The 17,618-nt window shown below is 38.1% G+C and overlaps 1 protein-coding gene across 3 annotated transcripts in view; it reads right to left on the bottom strand.

Moving 5' to 3' along the window:
- RIMS1 (regulating synaptic membrane exocytosis 1) overlaps positions 1–17,618 on the bottom strand; it is a 460,575-nt gene that overhangs the window by 175,245 nt on the left and 267,712 nt on the right. For all 3 annotated transcript variants that reach the window (XM_077487395.1, XM_077487390.1, XM_077487391.1), the window contains 2 exons: positions 13,364–13,476; positions 5,733–5,899 (listed from right to left, as the gene is read on the bottom strand). In XM_077487395.1, the coding sequence (XP_077343521.1) occupies positions 5,733–5,899; positions 13,364–13,476 (280 nt within the window). The remainder of the gene's footprint in view (positions 1–5,732; positions 5,900–13,363; positions 13,477–17,618) is intronic.

The following is a 17,618-nucleotide window of genomic DNA, read 5'->3' on the forward strand; positions in this document are numbered from 1 at the left end:
AAAAATAATTTAAGTGGCGGCTCTGCTCAAAGGAGAAGTGCTGAACTGTAGGTGGTATGGGCTGGTTTCAGGCTATGGCAGGAAAAATTAAGGCGATTTCAAGGGAAAACAAGAAACATCATGCAGGTAAGGAGAATACCTGTCTTCAGGCTATCTTGTCCCCAAGTGAAACAGGAGTATAAGGAATGTTACTACTATTGATGTGGACAGCCAAAGGATTGGACCTCACAAGGGTCCCCCTGAATGGAATCCCCCTATTTACAAGAATAACTTGTAATGGCTACAAGGTCCTATAGGAGTCCCATTGGGTGAAAAAGAATAATCCTGTGTAATAGACAACACAAAGAGTGCCAGGTGTCCAAGGTGTCCAGAGATAGAAAAGCTGTTTATAAAGTCCATCTACAAGGTTTTAAATCTACAGGATTCTAAATTAAATGGATGAAAGACAATCCACAATTCCATACATGCTCTTTCCATACCTTGCTCACAAGGCCACTATGACCGAAACGCATTATCATCTGCTGTACACACTCATGTTTATGGAGATACAATAAATCTGGACTGCTTTAAGAGAATGTATGGAGTTGTGGATTGTCTTTCATCCATTCATTACATTGTCAGCTGAGCAACTGCACATCCTGCACCCGACAGCTCAGTAGGATTGTCATTAATCTGGGGTAGTAAGCAACTTTCTCTGTTGTGTGGATTGGTTCTAAATGAAATGCAAAAAGTATGGCAAGGTACATGTAGAATGAGGGACAAATAAGGAACTCAGGATGAGGTTTTCTATGAGTCCAGAAGCTAGAGCTGTTTTTCTAAAGATTTCCAAGCAGGAGAAACATCTTGTGTCCAAATAGGGATGTAAAGGGAGACATCCAACATAAGCATGGAATGCGCTAACATATGGTAAGAGCATTAGAAAATTGCCTGCCCAGTCTGTCATGCATCCATAGGCTAATGAGGATGGCTGAGTAAAGTAGGTAAGTGCTGAAGCTGCTGTGGATCATAGGTGGAGAGGAAGTGGAACCATCTAAGAAACAGGAGAATTTTAACTATTTTTGATACAATTTGGCAATTGTGTACCCTGTATCGATGTTGAGACCTAAGCAGGGGAGAACAGATTAAACACTTTAACCAGGAAACAGCGAATTTCAGTCGTGGATTGACATATAAACAGGGTGTGTTGGAGCTCAGGAGGGTTATGCTAGGGAGATCATTTAATGACAGAATGAGGTAGTCAGGGTTCCAGTAGAGAGAATCAGGAACTTGTCATATGAGAAAATAAATAACTACTCCGTGCTATCTTAAGGAGAATCCACATAAGAGTAACTAACAATCTCATAAAAGGGCAATGGATCATGCCTCTAAAGAATAAAAAGATTTTTTTAATCAGAAATACTGTAGACAATGGTATTTTAGAAGCAAAAGAGTAGTGGGACTTTAAACATGTTAAATGAGAACAAAACCAGAATAAAAATCTATAAAAAAAAATGTATTACACATAAAACATTGTCAGAGACACAATATTAATACAAACGTAGATGTGCATAAATAAACTTTGCAATAAATACAAAAATATGCAAATCTGATGGACACATGTACTTGTAACTGGTCTACGCATTACGCAGGATCCTCTGCTTCTTCAGGACAATACATATATTGCAAGTGTGTTATATGCAGAGTTTCTTACTCAATATCATAAGTAATCAAAAAAAAATTAGGAAAGGATTATAGGATCTGTCTCAGATGTTTTGCCTACCGGCCCATAGGATATAGTTTCGGACCTATAAAGATAGAAGTAAACAGAGGAAAATAAATATCTGGTATATAGCAATATACTCGGAACACTGTGAATCCCAGTATCTATTTAAGACAGAGGGGATAAATCCAAAATACCAAGAAAACCATGCATCTCTGTGACGATCACATATGCTGGTATTATGGTAAGTACATATCCACTTCTCCTCTGGCAAAGTTTGTAAAAAAACTATCTGATAAAAGGGCAATGGATCATGCCTAGAAGAAGGCTTAAGAAAAAAAGTTTTGTATTTTTGACCAGACATACCATAGACAAGATTGTCATGTCAAGAGGGTGTCTAAAGAGAAGTTAGTACCAAGACAATAATATGACAGGAAACAAACACTTCCCACTGCATGTAGGCACAGTGCTTGGGGAGTATGGACATAGTGAACTGAAGTAGTAATTCACATCAGTAAGAAAATGGGGAAAGTGAACTGGAAAAAAATGATTTTGCAAAAATTTGGACAAAAATGTACAGAAGTCTTTACAAATCTAACTAGATTAGACAAATGGCTGTGTTAGGAGGCAACTTGTGGAAGCCTAACTACCAAAATAATCAAACCAATACATTTTATGCCATGTAGAATGTAAACCTTTAAGGGTATGACTTCATATGTGGGGGTTGGCAAGACTTGAAATTCGTTCCTGAGCAGGAAAAGAACATGCATAAGTGAGAGTAGGGTTAAGGAATCTTGTTCTTTTCAAAGTGAGTGGAAATGAAGAAGAACTAGAAAGGCAATGAGAGGACAGCAATTAAGAATAACTGCACATCTCCTCCAAAAGATAACGAGTGGGAAGATTTTTTGACATCTAATTTTTTTTTTTGGCAGAGTAAGTGTTGGTTAGCAACACCTCCATGAGAGAGAGAGACCTATTGGAATAAGAGGACTTTTGAGCAGCTCCGGTGGGCTTAGAGATAGGTTTGCCATGACCAGAAGGACCCACAGTAGATAAAGACTGCATCTGACAGGCGCATATGGATGAGAAATGCACAGAAGATACTGTACATAATGAAGTATGATATTGCATAGAAGGGTCTGAAATCTCTCCCATCAATAGCTGCCTCAAATTATCTATTAAGGGACTTGCCAAATAGAAGCTAGCCCTCAAAGAACATGCGTGAAGGGCACTTTTCCTGCACTGGATTCGTTGCCCAGGCTTTAAACCATGGAACTCCTCACGTATGCACAGAAAGTAGACATATTAGAGATCTGACAATGTAGGTTATCCACATAATAATAAATTAGATAATTGGGGTCAAAGGAAAAAGTTGCAACTTTAAACAAAGATTTGGGTTGTCCATCTCATGAGAATGGTCATAATGAATTTTCTATGCCCCAGTTGGCCATAGTTTGGACAATCACTAAGATGACAGCGGTGAGCTATAGCCAGCTCTGCTAGCACAAATTAGGTTTTTAGAAGAGTCTCCAAATGCCTATCCACTGAGTCTTTATAGGAGGGGGTACCCTCACTAGGGATCGTAGCATCAGCATTAAATGCAAGAAGGCTAGGCCCACCTTGGAGATGGACGAGTTCTGCGTCAAAAGATACAAGGTTCAAAATGATGAAGGAGAAGGAAATGACCTTTCTGAGTTTGGTCAATCATAATTAGTGGAGGAGAGAAATCTAAAGGTGTCTCAGATGGACCATATGCATCCCCTTTGAGATGTAGTGCATCAGATAATTCTATAGTATGAGCAGATATAATCAGATATAATCAGGGGATGGCAAGGCATTAGAGTACCTGCAATTAATAGCCCCTTCTGAGTCCAAAAAAGGTGATAGCTTTTGGAATAGTTCAGACATAGTTGCTCTGAATTTAGCCTTATTCAAACAGGTTGCATGCAGTGCACCTGTAAAGAACTTCGAGTTATAAGGCGGGAGTGGGGTTGATGTTAAACCTTTTTTTCCAGAGCGAAGGAAGCCCTACTGACTTGAGGGAAGCTTGATGCTTCCTCTAGGCCTGCAGTGGACACACCGTTTTCTATTCCATGTGTTCCAGCTACTGAGCACTTATAATCCTCCATTGTTGAGTAAAGGTATTCCCCTGTGGGGTACTCACGGAATAGAGGTGGTCTAAGGGGGTTCTGCGTGTTCTGACAGCAGCAACCAGTTATGCCCTGTACACATGACTGTTTTTCCAGCTGGAATAAACTCTGAAGGTTTTTCCGACGGAATTTGGCTGAAACTATCTTGCATACACACGATCACACCAAATTCCGACCGTCAAAAACGCAGTGACATACAACACATACGATGGGACTAGAAGAAGGAAGTTCAATAACCAGTAGCCAATAGCTTCCATATCGTACTTGCTTCAGAGCATGCGTCGTTTTTGGTACGTCAGAACAGCATACAGACAAGCGGTTTTCCCGATAGGAATTGGTTCCATCGAGAAATTAGCAATAATAAACATGAGTATATAAAGTATGTATATTGTCTTTACTACTTGTTTTTATTATAAGCATGCACATTTCACTTTGCCAAGTGTATTTTACATTTTCAAGGCCTTAGCATATGGAAAGGCTCTACACAGAATGCTATCAATTTTCATGGAAAGGGTTAGACCCTCCACCAAGTAAGTTTTTGTGTGGCTTGTCTCCCTGCTGGGGACATTCATCCATTTATTTATCCCGCTGACCACTGTCACTGAGACCAAAAATAAGGGAAAATACTAAATTCTAGAGCTGTGATGAGAGCAAGGGGTGATGGAAAATATTCGAATAGTTGCACATGGCAACAACTGTCTAAAATGGACATTTCTCATACCTTGGGGAGGTTTTCTGTCACTTTTTGTTGCTTCAAGGCAAAAAGTGAAAGGATATCTCCCCAATAAGACACAGGCAGTAAAACAGTAAAAAAATTACTTGATAGGTGCTTTAACACTTCCCTACTTTAAAAAGGTCCCTGCATTTGTAAAACAACTACACATTTTCTGTCTCAGAGTTAATTCCAGTCCTGTCCCCCCTCACCCCCACATTTTTTGGAAGATATCAGACAGGCTGTATAGCACAGAAGCAATAGGCTTCAGTAGTATCAAACAGCAAGGAAGTTAATAAAATCCAACTTAAAGCAGACCTGTATAAAATCGTATTTTCCCCTGCCTTCTCCCCTCTTCTTCTCTCCCATCCCATTAGGAATTTTTTTTAATGTTATAGTGTTAACACAGTAGCAATATTGCCACTAAAGCACTCCCATGCATTGCACTTGTCCTTCAGTAAATTTTGGAGCAATTAATATTACCAATGTCTTTGGAAACTGAAGTGCCAATATCACTGCTTTTGTAGCTGCTAGGAAATAGGTCAGGCAGTAATGAATTCCATCTTTCCTATTCTGACTCCTGATGTGAAGGACTAGGTAGCAGACATGCCGTATATAGGAAGAAGTCCACTGAGACTACAGTACATTCATAGCAATAAAAGTGTTATGGGGCATGTAAATGCTTGCTACAATGCTTAAATGCATTCAAATTAAAATAATTTGCTCAATGCAAGTCAATGCACAAAAACAGTGCAATAGTGTAAGCAAGATAAACTCTTCTTGCAAGAAATACTGGGCTGCCATCACTGATCATCTTCTAAAAATACTAGCTGGCTGGCTGTCTATGGATTTAATACTTAAACACTGACCTAGAACAAGTATGAAGATTAGAAAGTCATGGTGATGTCAGAGTCAGGTCATTGCCTTGCACACTACTGAATCCACAGAGGCAAGGTGAGAGGTACATCTGAAACGCACTTAAGATGGAGTTTATAGTTAAACTGAAAGTATTTATGATCACGTGTATTGTTGATAAGTATACACTGTGTGTCATGCTGACTTTAGAGCACTGCTTGGTAAAAATACAGTTCTGAAAGAAAGTTTAAAATGCATTGTGGAGGGTTTTTGTTGTAGGTATCAACATTAGAAAACATTTCCATTTTCCACTCACCAAAGCCTTCTGCTTGGACGCTCAGATTGCTCAGACATAAAGCTTGTGCTGCTGAGGCGGGAGGCACTACTGGTACGGGAAATGGCTGACACGTCACTGACATCACTATCTGATGATTTGGCTGAGACGTTGTCACAACTTCTGTATTGATCTTTATGCATGTTATACTAGTGGTGGAGAAAAATGGCTTTAAAACGTATTTTTAACACATCATACATCCAATGAAAAATATAGAGAATTGTTTATACTGACAACATAAATTACGCAGAAACCTTTGATTAATTTTATCTGACTGCTAAGAGATACCACAATTTCTACTTTCCAATATATTGCTGTTTTCTATGGATTACTGTCCTTTTGTATAATAAACTCTTTGCCTTACTAAATAATCCTATCAGTGTATCCATTTATAAAAATATGAAATATTTTATAACTTAAATAGATTATGCAGTTCATATACAGTACAATTATATACCGTACCTTGCTGTACCATATGTCTTGTAGCCTATAACCACAAACACATTCATATTTTGTCTTGCAATGGCAGCTAACAAAATACACAGATTTGCAGAAAGAAAATTGTAAAATTCTTTTAAACAGAAACAATGCAAGCTTTATAGCCTGTGTCAATGGATTTTTGGCTTGTGTTAATTACATCAGCTTGTGACTTTTCTGAGATCATTCAGAATTTATCAACATTCAACTTGCATTTGTCTCCCTGCATTTAACTTGTTTCTAGCAGGCTGTATTCCCCTGGGCCTTATACACACAGCAGAAAAAATACTGAACTGAACTACTAAAGGCATCATCTGGGGTTTTTTTTTTTTTTTTAAAGCAACTCTAGGTTATCTAATGTGCATATGCATATTGTGTCATTTATAGAGCAATGTTTGGGGGGTGAATAAAATGCCCCAAACCTGTGGTCAGAGAAAAGTTTTTAGTGTAACTTTATCCCAGTGGCTACAAAAAATGACTAACAGAATAAGTTTATGCTCATATGCATGTAAATCTGCATGATTGCAAATACATTTGAGTATAAATGCATGTACATATGCAACATTAAAGGCATTTTTTCTGCCAACTAATGGCAGGATATTTGGGGCATAAATCTATATGCCTGTGTGCATGTAGCTTTGTATGGAAATTTCACATCTATGGGAATGACAACACCTGTTCTACTAGTGGCCTTTATGCCTGCAGTCTCTAAAAAAAACTTTTTCTAATTTTTCTTTCTTAGTCATCAAAGATGATGAGGGTGCTGATGGGAGGCTTTATTACTTAAAACTTACGCTATATTACCCAAAGTATTGGGAAGTCTGCCTTTACATGCACATGAACTTTAATGATCCCAGTCTTATGTTACGTCCACACGATCGGACATTCCGACAACAAAACCGTGGATTATTTTCCAACGGATGTTGGGTCAAACTCGTCTTGCATACACACGGTCACACAAATGTTGCCGGAAATTCCGAACCTTAAGAATGCAGTGACGTACAACACGTACGATGAGCCGATAAAAATGAAGTTCAATAGCCAGTGCGGCTCTTCTGCTTGATTCTGAGCATGCGTGGAGTTTTGCACATCGGAATTGTGTACACACGCTCAGAATTTCTGACAACAAGTCTTTTTGTCTGAAAATGTGAAAACCTGCTCTCAAACAGTTGTCGGAAATTCCGACAGGAAATGTCCGATGGAGCATACACACGGTCGGAATTTATGACAACAAGCTCACATATGGCCCATTAATCTGTAGGGTTCAATATTGAGTCGGCCAAATTTTTGCAGCTATAACAGCTTCAACTCTTCTAGGAAGGCTGTCCATAAGGTTTAGGAGTATGTCTATAGGAATCTTTGACCATTCTTCCAGAAGTGCATTTGTGAGGTCAGGCACTGATATGGACGAGAAAGCCTGGCTTACAGTCTTAATTCTAATTCATCCCAAAGGTGTTCTATCAGGTTGAGGTCAGGAGTATGTGCAGGCCAGTCAAGTTCCTTCACCCCAAACTCATCCATCCATGTCTTTATGGACCTTGCTTTGTGCACTGGTGCGCAGTCATGTTGGAACAGGAAGTGGCCATCCCCAAACTGTTCCCACAAAGCTGGGAGCATGAAATTGTCCAAAATGTATTGGTGTGCCGATGCCTTAAGAATTCCCTTCATTGAAAACTAAGGGGCCAACCCCAGCCCCTGAAAAACAAAATCACCAAATGATTTGGGCCAGTGCACAAAGCAAAGACCATAAAGAGAGGTGTTTAAAGTAATTTCTCAACAAAATAAAGATTATTGTCATGGATGGATGTGTGAGATTGCTTTGAATATTAAAAGTTAATAAAATAGTGTTTTAAGTTTGTGGTGCTCAGTTTAGCTCCGCTTTAATAAAAAGGAGCTTATAGACACACCTGAACACAACTTTTTTTTATAATTAGCAAAGGTAAGTAAACATACACCTCTGGAAGCAAAACTAAACCTACAGTACCTCCCAACATTCCAAGCTAGCTAAAGAGGGATATATTTTGGTTTTAATATTTTACCCTTATGACAATTCCATATCATACCTCTAAGTACATTTTACATAAAAAGTCATGAAAAAGGCAACGCCTTAATATGAAGAACAGCCAGTATTCTAAAATCAACCATCATATAACTTTAGAAATTATTAAAAATCATAAACCTATACTAATATCCCTAAACCGTAGGGGTATAACAAAGAGGCTTAAAGTTCCTAAAGACAAATGACAGTCTTCTGGCCTACTACTACTACTGGCGATATATTTATGGGTACTGCCAGTTAAAATGAATTGGGAAAATATTAATTGATGTGTTTGAAAGTGGGCACTGGGGGTGTCTGTAGCACGGATCCTCTCATAAAGGACTAAAGACAAATAGTGGCCTGATATGAATATTCATGTTTAGGGATATACTGATCATTATAGGTACCAGTTGATGGTCAAATTGCACCAGCAGGACCAGCCACCTTCTGTTTATGAGCAGTTACTAGGTGGCTATTGTTGCCTTTTTGTTTGCCTTTTTGTTTTGCATCTCCCTGCTCTCTATGGCAGTGCTGGACAAATACTGATATAATTTATTTAAATAAATACATGATATTTAATTGAACAAATTAATTAAATAAGGAAAGTAGTAATAAACTGTAAGCACATTAGACTTACTGGGTATGTCCGCTGACTTTATAAAATCTAATTGGAGTCTCTTACAAGGTAATCTTGCAAAACAATATAAGCTCCTTCCAGTGTGCACAGTTTACACGAGAATATCAGTGCTCTTGCTGAATGAACTTTGGCAGAACTAAATAAATAATTATAGGTTATCAGTTAAGATTCCTGTGTTACAAGAAGAGGCAACAACAACAACATGGTGCTGAGTTTTCAGCCAGTACAGCTGCCATTAGATGAGACTTTAAATATGGGACATCATCAAAGTCATTTCTCATGGGAATCAGAAAAAAATGTGATTGCCTAAGATCCACACCCATAATCTAAGACTTGAAACACATGACAATCTTATTCCTCCATCTCTGACTCAATGTTCCCCTGCAAACACTGCTGTTCCCTCAACTCAAGGTTACACACACACACACACCCGAATTTTCATCCATGGTACAGTAGCATACTGTTACTGAAAACATCATAATGAGTATAGGCCATGAAAATATTACTTCCTCCCATCCCTGGTTCAACAATTCACAGCAAACATTGCCAAAATGAACTTTGATTGCTTTCAATGGGTTACTTCCATCTGCATAAATCTATTGTTCTTTGCACTATTTATCTAATACTCCTTAAAATATCTAAGTGGCATAAAAGCATTATAAAGACTCTGAAAAGTTGACGCATATCTTTCCTGCTGAAATTATTGATATCGCTTATAATCTATAATAGAGTGCAAACGTAGCAGTGGGAATTTCTTTAATACATTGGATTGTACATATTAATAAACAGAAATTGTCTTCTTAGCCTGTAGATTGGGGTAGCAATACCTTTTTTATCGATGACATTTTTTAGGCAAATATTTTGACTACTATGGTTCCATTCAGGATCATGCTTGGATTATTTACAGACACCTACAGTCAAGGCTAGATTAGCAGCCACAGTTAATTTTTACAGTGCAGTTTATTATACCATACAAAGGGCTGCACAATATGAGAATGAAAAAGCGAGCCATATGCCTTCTATCACAAGGTATATCAAGGTTTTAGGCTGAGATGTCTGAAAAAATGTGCTCACTCTAATGCCGCGTACACAAGACCGGACTTTCCGGCAGACTAGGTCCGACGGAATCAGTCCGTCAGACATTCAGATCGTGTGTGGGCTAATCTGATTGCTTTTCATTAAAAAAAAAACTGACAGACCTAGAAATAGAACATGTTTCAAATCTGTCCGATGGACTCAATTCCTATCAGGAAAACCTTTCGTCTGCATGCTGGTCCGACGGACCAAATACGACGCAAGGGAAGCTATTGGCTACTGGCTATTGAACTTTGTTTTTTAGTCCTGTCTTACATCATCACGTTCAAAACGAACAGAATTTCCGTTCATATGTGGGCAAGTCCGTTCGTTTGGAAGTCCACCAGATTTGAAAGTCCGGTCGTGTGTACGTGGCATAAGGCCTGTTTACATGTGCTTCAGCTTATATAAGAGCAGCGTGAACAGCAAGCTTTGCTAAAGCATTTGCAGAGCTTTCAGCAAGTTTTGCTGAATCTTTTAACTACTTGCAGACTGCTTCATGCACATATATATGACGACAGAGTGTGCGCTCTGCGCCAGATTGCTCATGTAGGTGATATAGCATTTCCAAGTAGGGGGCGCACACTCCAGCACCTGCCACACCATCTGTGCTGTGATTTGATGCAGCACAAGTCAGTCAGCAGGTCCTGGACAATGATTTATGGCCGGGATCTTCTGATTAGCTTAGGAAATCACAGTACAGAGCCTCGTGTTTACTAACAGCATGGGGCTCTGTGCACGGAGCAGAGATGTGGCTGTTTTCTTTTAAATCAGCCACATCTACTAGTAAAAGCATGACATATTGCACACGTTACTTGTTAGGCACACAGTTAACCCTTCCATTGCCCCTAATGTCACGGGTGATGTCACTGTCAGTTCCCACCCAGTGTCAGTAGTGTCAGATTGACCGCTGCACTATAACAGCCCCACTATAAGATGCTGACCACCGCTATTACTAGTATAAAAAAATAAATACAAATTGTGTATAATAATAATAATCATAACAAATTCCAGTATATACAGCGGGGAAAAAATATTGAACACATCAACTTTTTTTTAGGTAAATACATTTATAAAGGTGCTATTGACATGAAATTTTCACCACATGTCAGTAACAGCCCATGTAATCCATACATACAAAGAAACCAAAACAAATAAGTCCAGAAAGTAAGTTATGTGTAATAAAATGGAATGACACAGGGAAAAAGTATTGAACATGCTAACTGAAATGTATTTAATTATTTGTACAAACTGCTTTGCTGGTAATGACCGCTTCAAGACACCTCCTGTATGGAGAAACTAGTCGCATGTATTGCTTAGGTTTGATTTTGGCCCATTTTTCCACACAAACTTAAGTCTTAAAGGTTATGTTGGCCTCTTCTATGAACTCTGATCTTTCGTTTTTTCCATAGATTTTCTATTGGATTTATGTCGTGATTGGCTAGTAGCATATTTTTATCAAGAATGTCTTGGTACATTTTTCTATTCATCTTTCATTCAATTAAATGAAGTTTGCCAGTACCATATGCTAAAAAAAATAGCCCCACACCATGATGTTCCCACCTCCAAACTCCACTGTTGGTATAGTGCTATTGGGGTGATGTGCAGTGCCATTTGACATCCACACATGGTGTGTATTATGGCATCCAAAGAGTTACATTTTGGTTTTATTCTTCCAGTATTTCATAGGATTGTCTAAATGTTGCGCAGCAAACTTTAAACAAGATTAAACATGCTTTTTCTTCAGCAATTGAGTCTTGCGTGGTGAGCGTGCACATAGGCCATGGCAGTTGAGTGTATTACTTATTGTTTTCTTTAAAACAATTGTACCCGCTAAGTTCTTTTGAAGCTCTCCACGAGTGGTTCTTGGCTCTTGGACAACTCTTCCTGTAATTCTTTTCACTCCTCTGTCAGACATCTTACAAAGAGCATATGATTGTAGCCTGTTTATGGAGAAATTATGTTCTTTCCACTTCCAGGTTATGATCCAACAGTGCTCACTGGAAAATTCAAACGTTTAGAAATCCCTCTGTGACCAATGCCATCAGTATGTTTTGCAACAATAAGGTTGCAAAGGTCTTGCAAGAGCGTTTTTACCCATCATGACATGTTATTGTGTGACACCTTAGTAATGAGACACCTTTTTATATGCCATCAATTGAGACTGAACCAGCTGATATTAATTTGGACTGACAAGGGGCAGGATTACGGATAAGATTTCAGCTGATGTCTTGGCTTTCCATTACTTTTTTTGCACCTCCCTTTCTTCATGTGTTCAATTCTTTTTTCTTGTGCCATTCCATTTTACACATAACTTAGCTTCCGAACTTATTTGTTTTGGTTTCTTTGTATGTATGGATTACATGGGGTTGTTACAGACATTACAGTCCAGAACCTTTCAATATATACTGGAGTGCGTTATTGGCAGTCAGCAACAAGATGACTGGGTGGCAATATGTCATCCCTGTTAGCTCTGATACCCTAGGTCAAAGCATATGTTGGCTCTACAGAAATACAGCAACAAAAATTATATTTACGCTATAAAGGCACCAAAGACTAGGGTTTTCATTTTCAGAGGTCGTAGGATACTTAAACTAATGTTGAATATAAACTATGACAAAAAGGGGCATATGGCTTTTAACTATTTATAGGAACACTATTTGTGCAAGCCACACATAAAAAGACCTAAAACCTGAAGCAGGTGATATATGTGCTTAGCATTGCAGAATTATGTAAGCCCTGCTCCTTTTTCATAAAACCTGATGTTTGCCACAGCTTGAATGTTGGGCAAGTGTAGAAACTGGTATGGATACGGTAAAATGATAGGAAGGTCTTATTGATACAACTGCCCAATAATGCTTTCTTAAGGGAGAAAAAACAAGTTAGGACATCTATGCCCGAAATTATATTGTTCGTATGGGCAGTTAGCAAAGTTACAAATTAGTTATCACAAATATATACTTCCGAAAATCTAAGTCATCATATACAATATACCAACTTATAAACAAACAGACACAACTAGAACTTTTAACTAGGGTTATTCAACACAGCAGTGCAAAGAGTATGTGAAGTGAAGTATTGACTATGTCTAGAAAAAGTTTACATATAGAAAGTGAAAAAGAAAAATTAAGAAAATCAGAAAACAACTAACTTTTTTCCTGCAACTCTGAATTCTACTATAGATAGCACATCTATTTTCTTTCCTCCAGTTTTTTTTTTACACTAGCTCTTCTCTCATCCAATTCCATATATAGTATTATCAAAACTGAAACATTTGTAAAAAACTGGGAATTGGTCACATATTCTATGTTATTCAGTTTCTTTGTAAAAAAAAAAAAAAAGAAATAAAAGCCAGGACTATCAAAACATAGAAAGCATTGTACTTACCTTAGAATATTGCTCTCGCTCTAATTCTTGGCTAGAACTAGACCCAGCTGTTTGCTTATACCGCTGAACCTTTAATTTGATTTGTCTTGCCCGTTCTTCCACTAATAAATTTGCTGAAAAATATAGGTACAACTTATTTAAAAAGAAAAACTTACATTTTACACTTACATACGTGTTCTAGTTATCGTTATTTTTTCTTTCTTGAACTATATAAGCACCATGAATTTGTATCTTATACATATTAATTATCTTGAAGAAAAATTGTGTATTTAAAATAGAGAAAATATTCTTCCATTACTGTTATCAAATCCAGCAGAGCGTTGATGAAATGAATCAGCAAAATTATGAAATTACATAGCAGCATTTGTTAATAACTGATACTTTTTTTTGGGGTATTTTAATTCTGTTTTTTATAGACACAGGCCATTTATTTATTTACAAATATAATGACAAAATAAATGAATATATATTTCATTTACAAAGATTTTGTTTGCATGTTACAATGTGTCCACTGTCCAGCAGTATTGTTTTCCTAGTACACAAATAATTTCATGCAACCTACATGGCACAGTGATACACAGAGCCGCCTCTAAAAATAATGGATGTCTAACATTTTGACTAATTATGTAGCCAGAACAGGAAAAGATAATTGGGACAGAACGAGTAAACAAGTAGGGGGCAACGGTTCTTTTAAAGCATTACTTAAGCATTTATATTGATTTGTTTTTCAGTGGATTGCAATGTACAGTTGGAGAATTCAAGCAATGCTTCTTTGGAAATTTGTGCAGCAAACATATCCAAAAGTGGAAATGACTCTTAGGTAATGTCTGTTTACATGGCAAACCTATGAGCATGTGCCATGCTAAGTGGGTTTCCAAAGAACTATACTGATCTACTGACTCACTCATAATTTGCGCTGTTTTGGCCATCCAGGCATCATCCGGACAGCTCTATGTTGCATTTAAAGGTGTATTTTTTTATATTTATGCCTACAGGTAAGCCTATAATAAGGCTTACCTGTACAGTAAATATCTCCTAAATGTGCAACGTTTCAGAGACATTTACTTTAGCAGCATTGGTGATGTCACAGGCGCATGCGTACTGCCCTCTCAATGGATGGTGTGCTGGCCAAAGAGAAAGTTGTGCAGGGGGCGTGACTCCCACACGCATTCGCGGGAGTGATGTCTTAATGGCTCTACCAATCAAACTGCTGCAGCCTGTGAACCCAGAAGGAAGAATGGGTAAAAATGGAAGCCCTGGCAGCATGCTCTTGAATGGCTTTGTTTTCTGGTAGGTCTTTCATAATGTGCTAGTATGTGATGCATACTAGCACATTATGGCATTCATTTGCAGGGAGAAGATTTTTTTTTTGGGGCAATTTACAGTCACACGTGCTTGGGAATGAATCAACACAAAGAAAAGTCAGTTTTTCTCCATAGCCACTAATCAAATTGAAACATGTCCATTAAAACGATGGTTGAAGTGATGTAATTTTTTTCAAACTGAAACATCTCCTTACCAGTCTTGACAAACTATTATATATGAAATACGATGATGGAACACCAGTTGAGCACAAAGAAAAAAAATATACAGTATATGTATTGGCTTACAACGCCTTACAAGGTCTATTCACACAAGGCCTATTCACACATTTTCAAGACTTTTACCAATTAGGAAAGCACATTAAAACTCTCACCCAAATTTAGAAATGAGGCGGTTCATACCTCATACCTTGGTTCTGCAGAGTAGTCAGCATGGCACTCCCAAACTCTGAGGGCCCATTCACAATTCTCCATGTAAGAATATATAAAAACAACCGCGCTTAGGCAAAAAAAGGGCAATAGGTATGCAGCCTACCCTAAGGCGTTACCACGTACTGACGTTACTTTCGGATACAATAGCGCCTGTGGGTGTTTGTGGAGCGCAGCTGAAATGCACCCTGTTAGCATTACTCCACAACCCTAGAAGCCACCTATACTTGTCCCGTAGATGTAGATCAGGTTTTTGAGGACTTTTTATCTTTATTTGTGGAAAACCTGTTTTTTACCAGTTTTTTCTTGGATTTTTATGATTTTTGTTAGCGCTTTTTATATAATATTATACTTTTTATAATAAATATTTTTTTCCAAAAACCTTTTACTACACTATGGGAGCCCCCTTATTTTTTTCTCGTATGCATACCCTTGGCTGAATGGTGAGAGCAAGGAGTTGGATACTACTACAGCTGGGAAATCTGCCCCCTGAGCACATCAGGTGTATCCCAACGGATCCAGGAGATACCCCTGAATGATCTATAACAGCTGAATATCGGATGCTTAGGATTATAACATCATCTGGGCACCAACCCTCCTTACATGTGTAATGCTCCTGCAGGGGTTACTGCAGCTGGCGAACCACAAGGGGGAGCACCGAAAAGGCACCTGGATATTTTCCTGTGTTCACTGCAATAGGAAGTCACTGAGCACTTTATAATCACTAAAGACTGGTTTTGCTAGCATTGCATGGTTTTGGTCATTATAATCTGGACTTGGTTCATTTACTTATCTCATATTTGCATATATTTTATAATTTATCTACAAATTTTTCCTGCAATATTTCTTATGTGATTTTTTTATTTGTTTAATTGGTGTTATTTCTGGCACTGTATGAATATCAAGGCTTATTATCACGTTAATATTTGTCATTTCACATGGTACACTTATGACACATGTACATTGTAGCAACTAAGGAGTTTAACACTCTGTAAGGTGACTTAGTAATTTCTTTGTCGCTTTTCAGACTTTTTGTTTATCACATTTATTTGGTTTAGCCACATCACTATTTACTATATTTAATTGATAGGACTGTCCTTTCTCACTATATAGGGAGTGCCGGACTACTCTTTTTTATACATATATTTTTTTACAATTCTCCATGTGCATTAATACACATGTTCATTTTCCTGCGTTGACACGTTGGGTAAATAAAGAGTATGAATACACAAAAGTACATGCAATAGTTTTGGAAATGAACGACAACTCACAGAGCCCACATGTATACCATGCATTAACGTGTCTGTTAATGCTCAATAAAACAAGTGTTTTAGCAAACATTAATGCACATGCAGAGGTGTGAATAAGTCCTTAGATGCAGCAGGTGCCCTTTATTTACAGTGTAGTCATAGACATCCTAAAGGCACACTTTATTGTCAAACTGAAACTGCACTAAACCTGTTAACATATGCATAAAAATCTATCCCAAAACAACACAAGCAGTTTTGATCATGTGTAACACAGTATATTGCCAAAACTTCGTGAACACTTGACATCACTCAAATAATTTTGTTAGGAATTTCAAGAAAATGGAAGGTCTATTCAGATAACAACACCATACATTGTTTTTCTTGTTAAAAGGCTGTATTTTGGCAAATGTTTAGGTATCTTTTTACCTATCTCCCTCCTAGCCTATAGACAAATGATGTCATCCTGGTTGGATGTCAAACGACGTCCTCCCGGGATCACGCTTTGTGTGTGGCACGATGTGTCACTGACCGGGCTGCAGCTGGTACCATGTGATTGCTGTGACCAATCACAGCAGATCTCATGGCAATTGTACACAATGAATGGCTTCCATTCATATTATTCAGTGTGTACTATTTTGTTGATCTCTGTGATTGGTCACAGTGATCACATGGTACAGATAGGGCCAATCACAGTAGTACACACTGAAAGAATGGATGTCATTCATAAAAAAAATGGTTGCTTATAACAGTGATTAAATGAGCACTAGCACAAGTCCCCCTTCATAGTAAACATTACCACAGATTTAAGAAGGGCCATTTATAGCAGACTCCCCCAGAGAGAAAAGCACCGCTTAGTGTACTAATCTAAAAATAAAAGGAGGGATTGTTCAAACCATATTGTAGAGATAAGAAAAGGGCCAGACTTAATACAGTAAAATGAAAATAAATTACCTTTAACAGGGAGAACCCTCAAGAACATGCAGCCACCTGTGCAATAACACACCAGGTGTGTGTAACTCAATAATATGGCAAGCTGGCTTACCTATGTATGCACGTCCCATCTGTAATCACCTAATCAGTCTGCACGCCGAGGTGACATCATCCAGCCCAACTATACAACATCACTGCTCATGAGCCCAGTCCAAGAGGACGCGCTTGCGCAGTAGATATTATCACAGTGTGGGACGCAAGTGCCTAACAAGCAGTGACATAAGGGGGACCAGGAGTGAGGACAGCGCCTTCCAGCTCGTCCTC

Source organism: Lithobates pipiens, unplaced genomic scaffold (assembly GCF_037356315.1).
Source record: "Lithobates pipiens isolate NorthernLeopardFrog02 unplaced genomic scaffold, aLitPip1_a1.2 Scaffold_18, whole genome shotgun sequence".
Taxonomy (NCBI): Eukaryota; Metazoa; Chordata; class Amphibia; order Anura; family Ranidae; genus Lithobates; species Lithobates pipiens.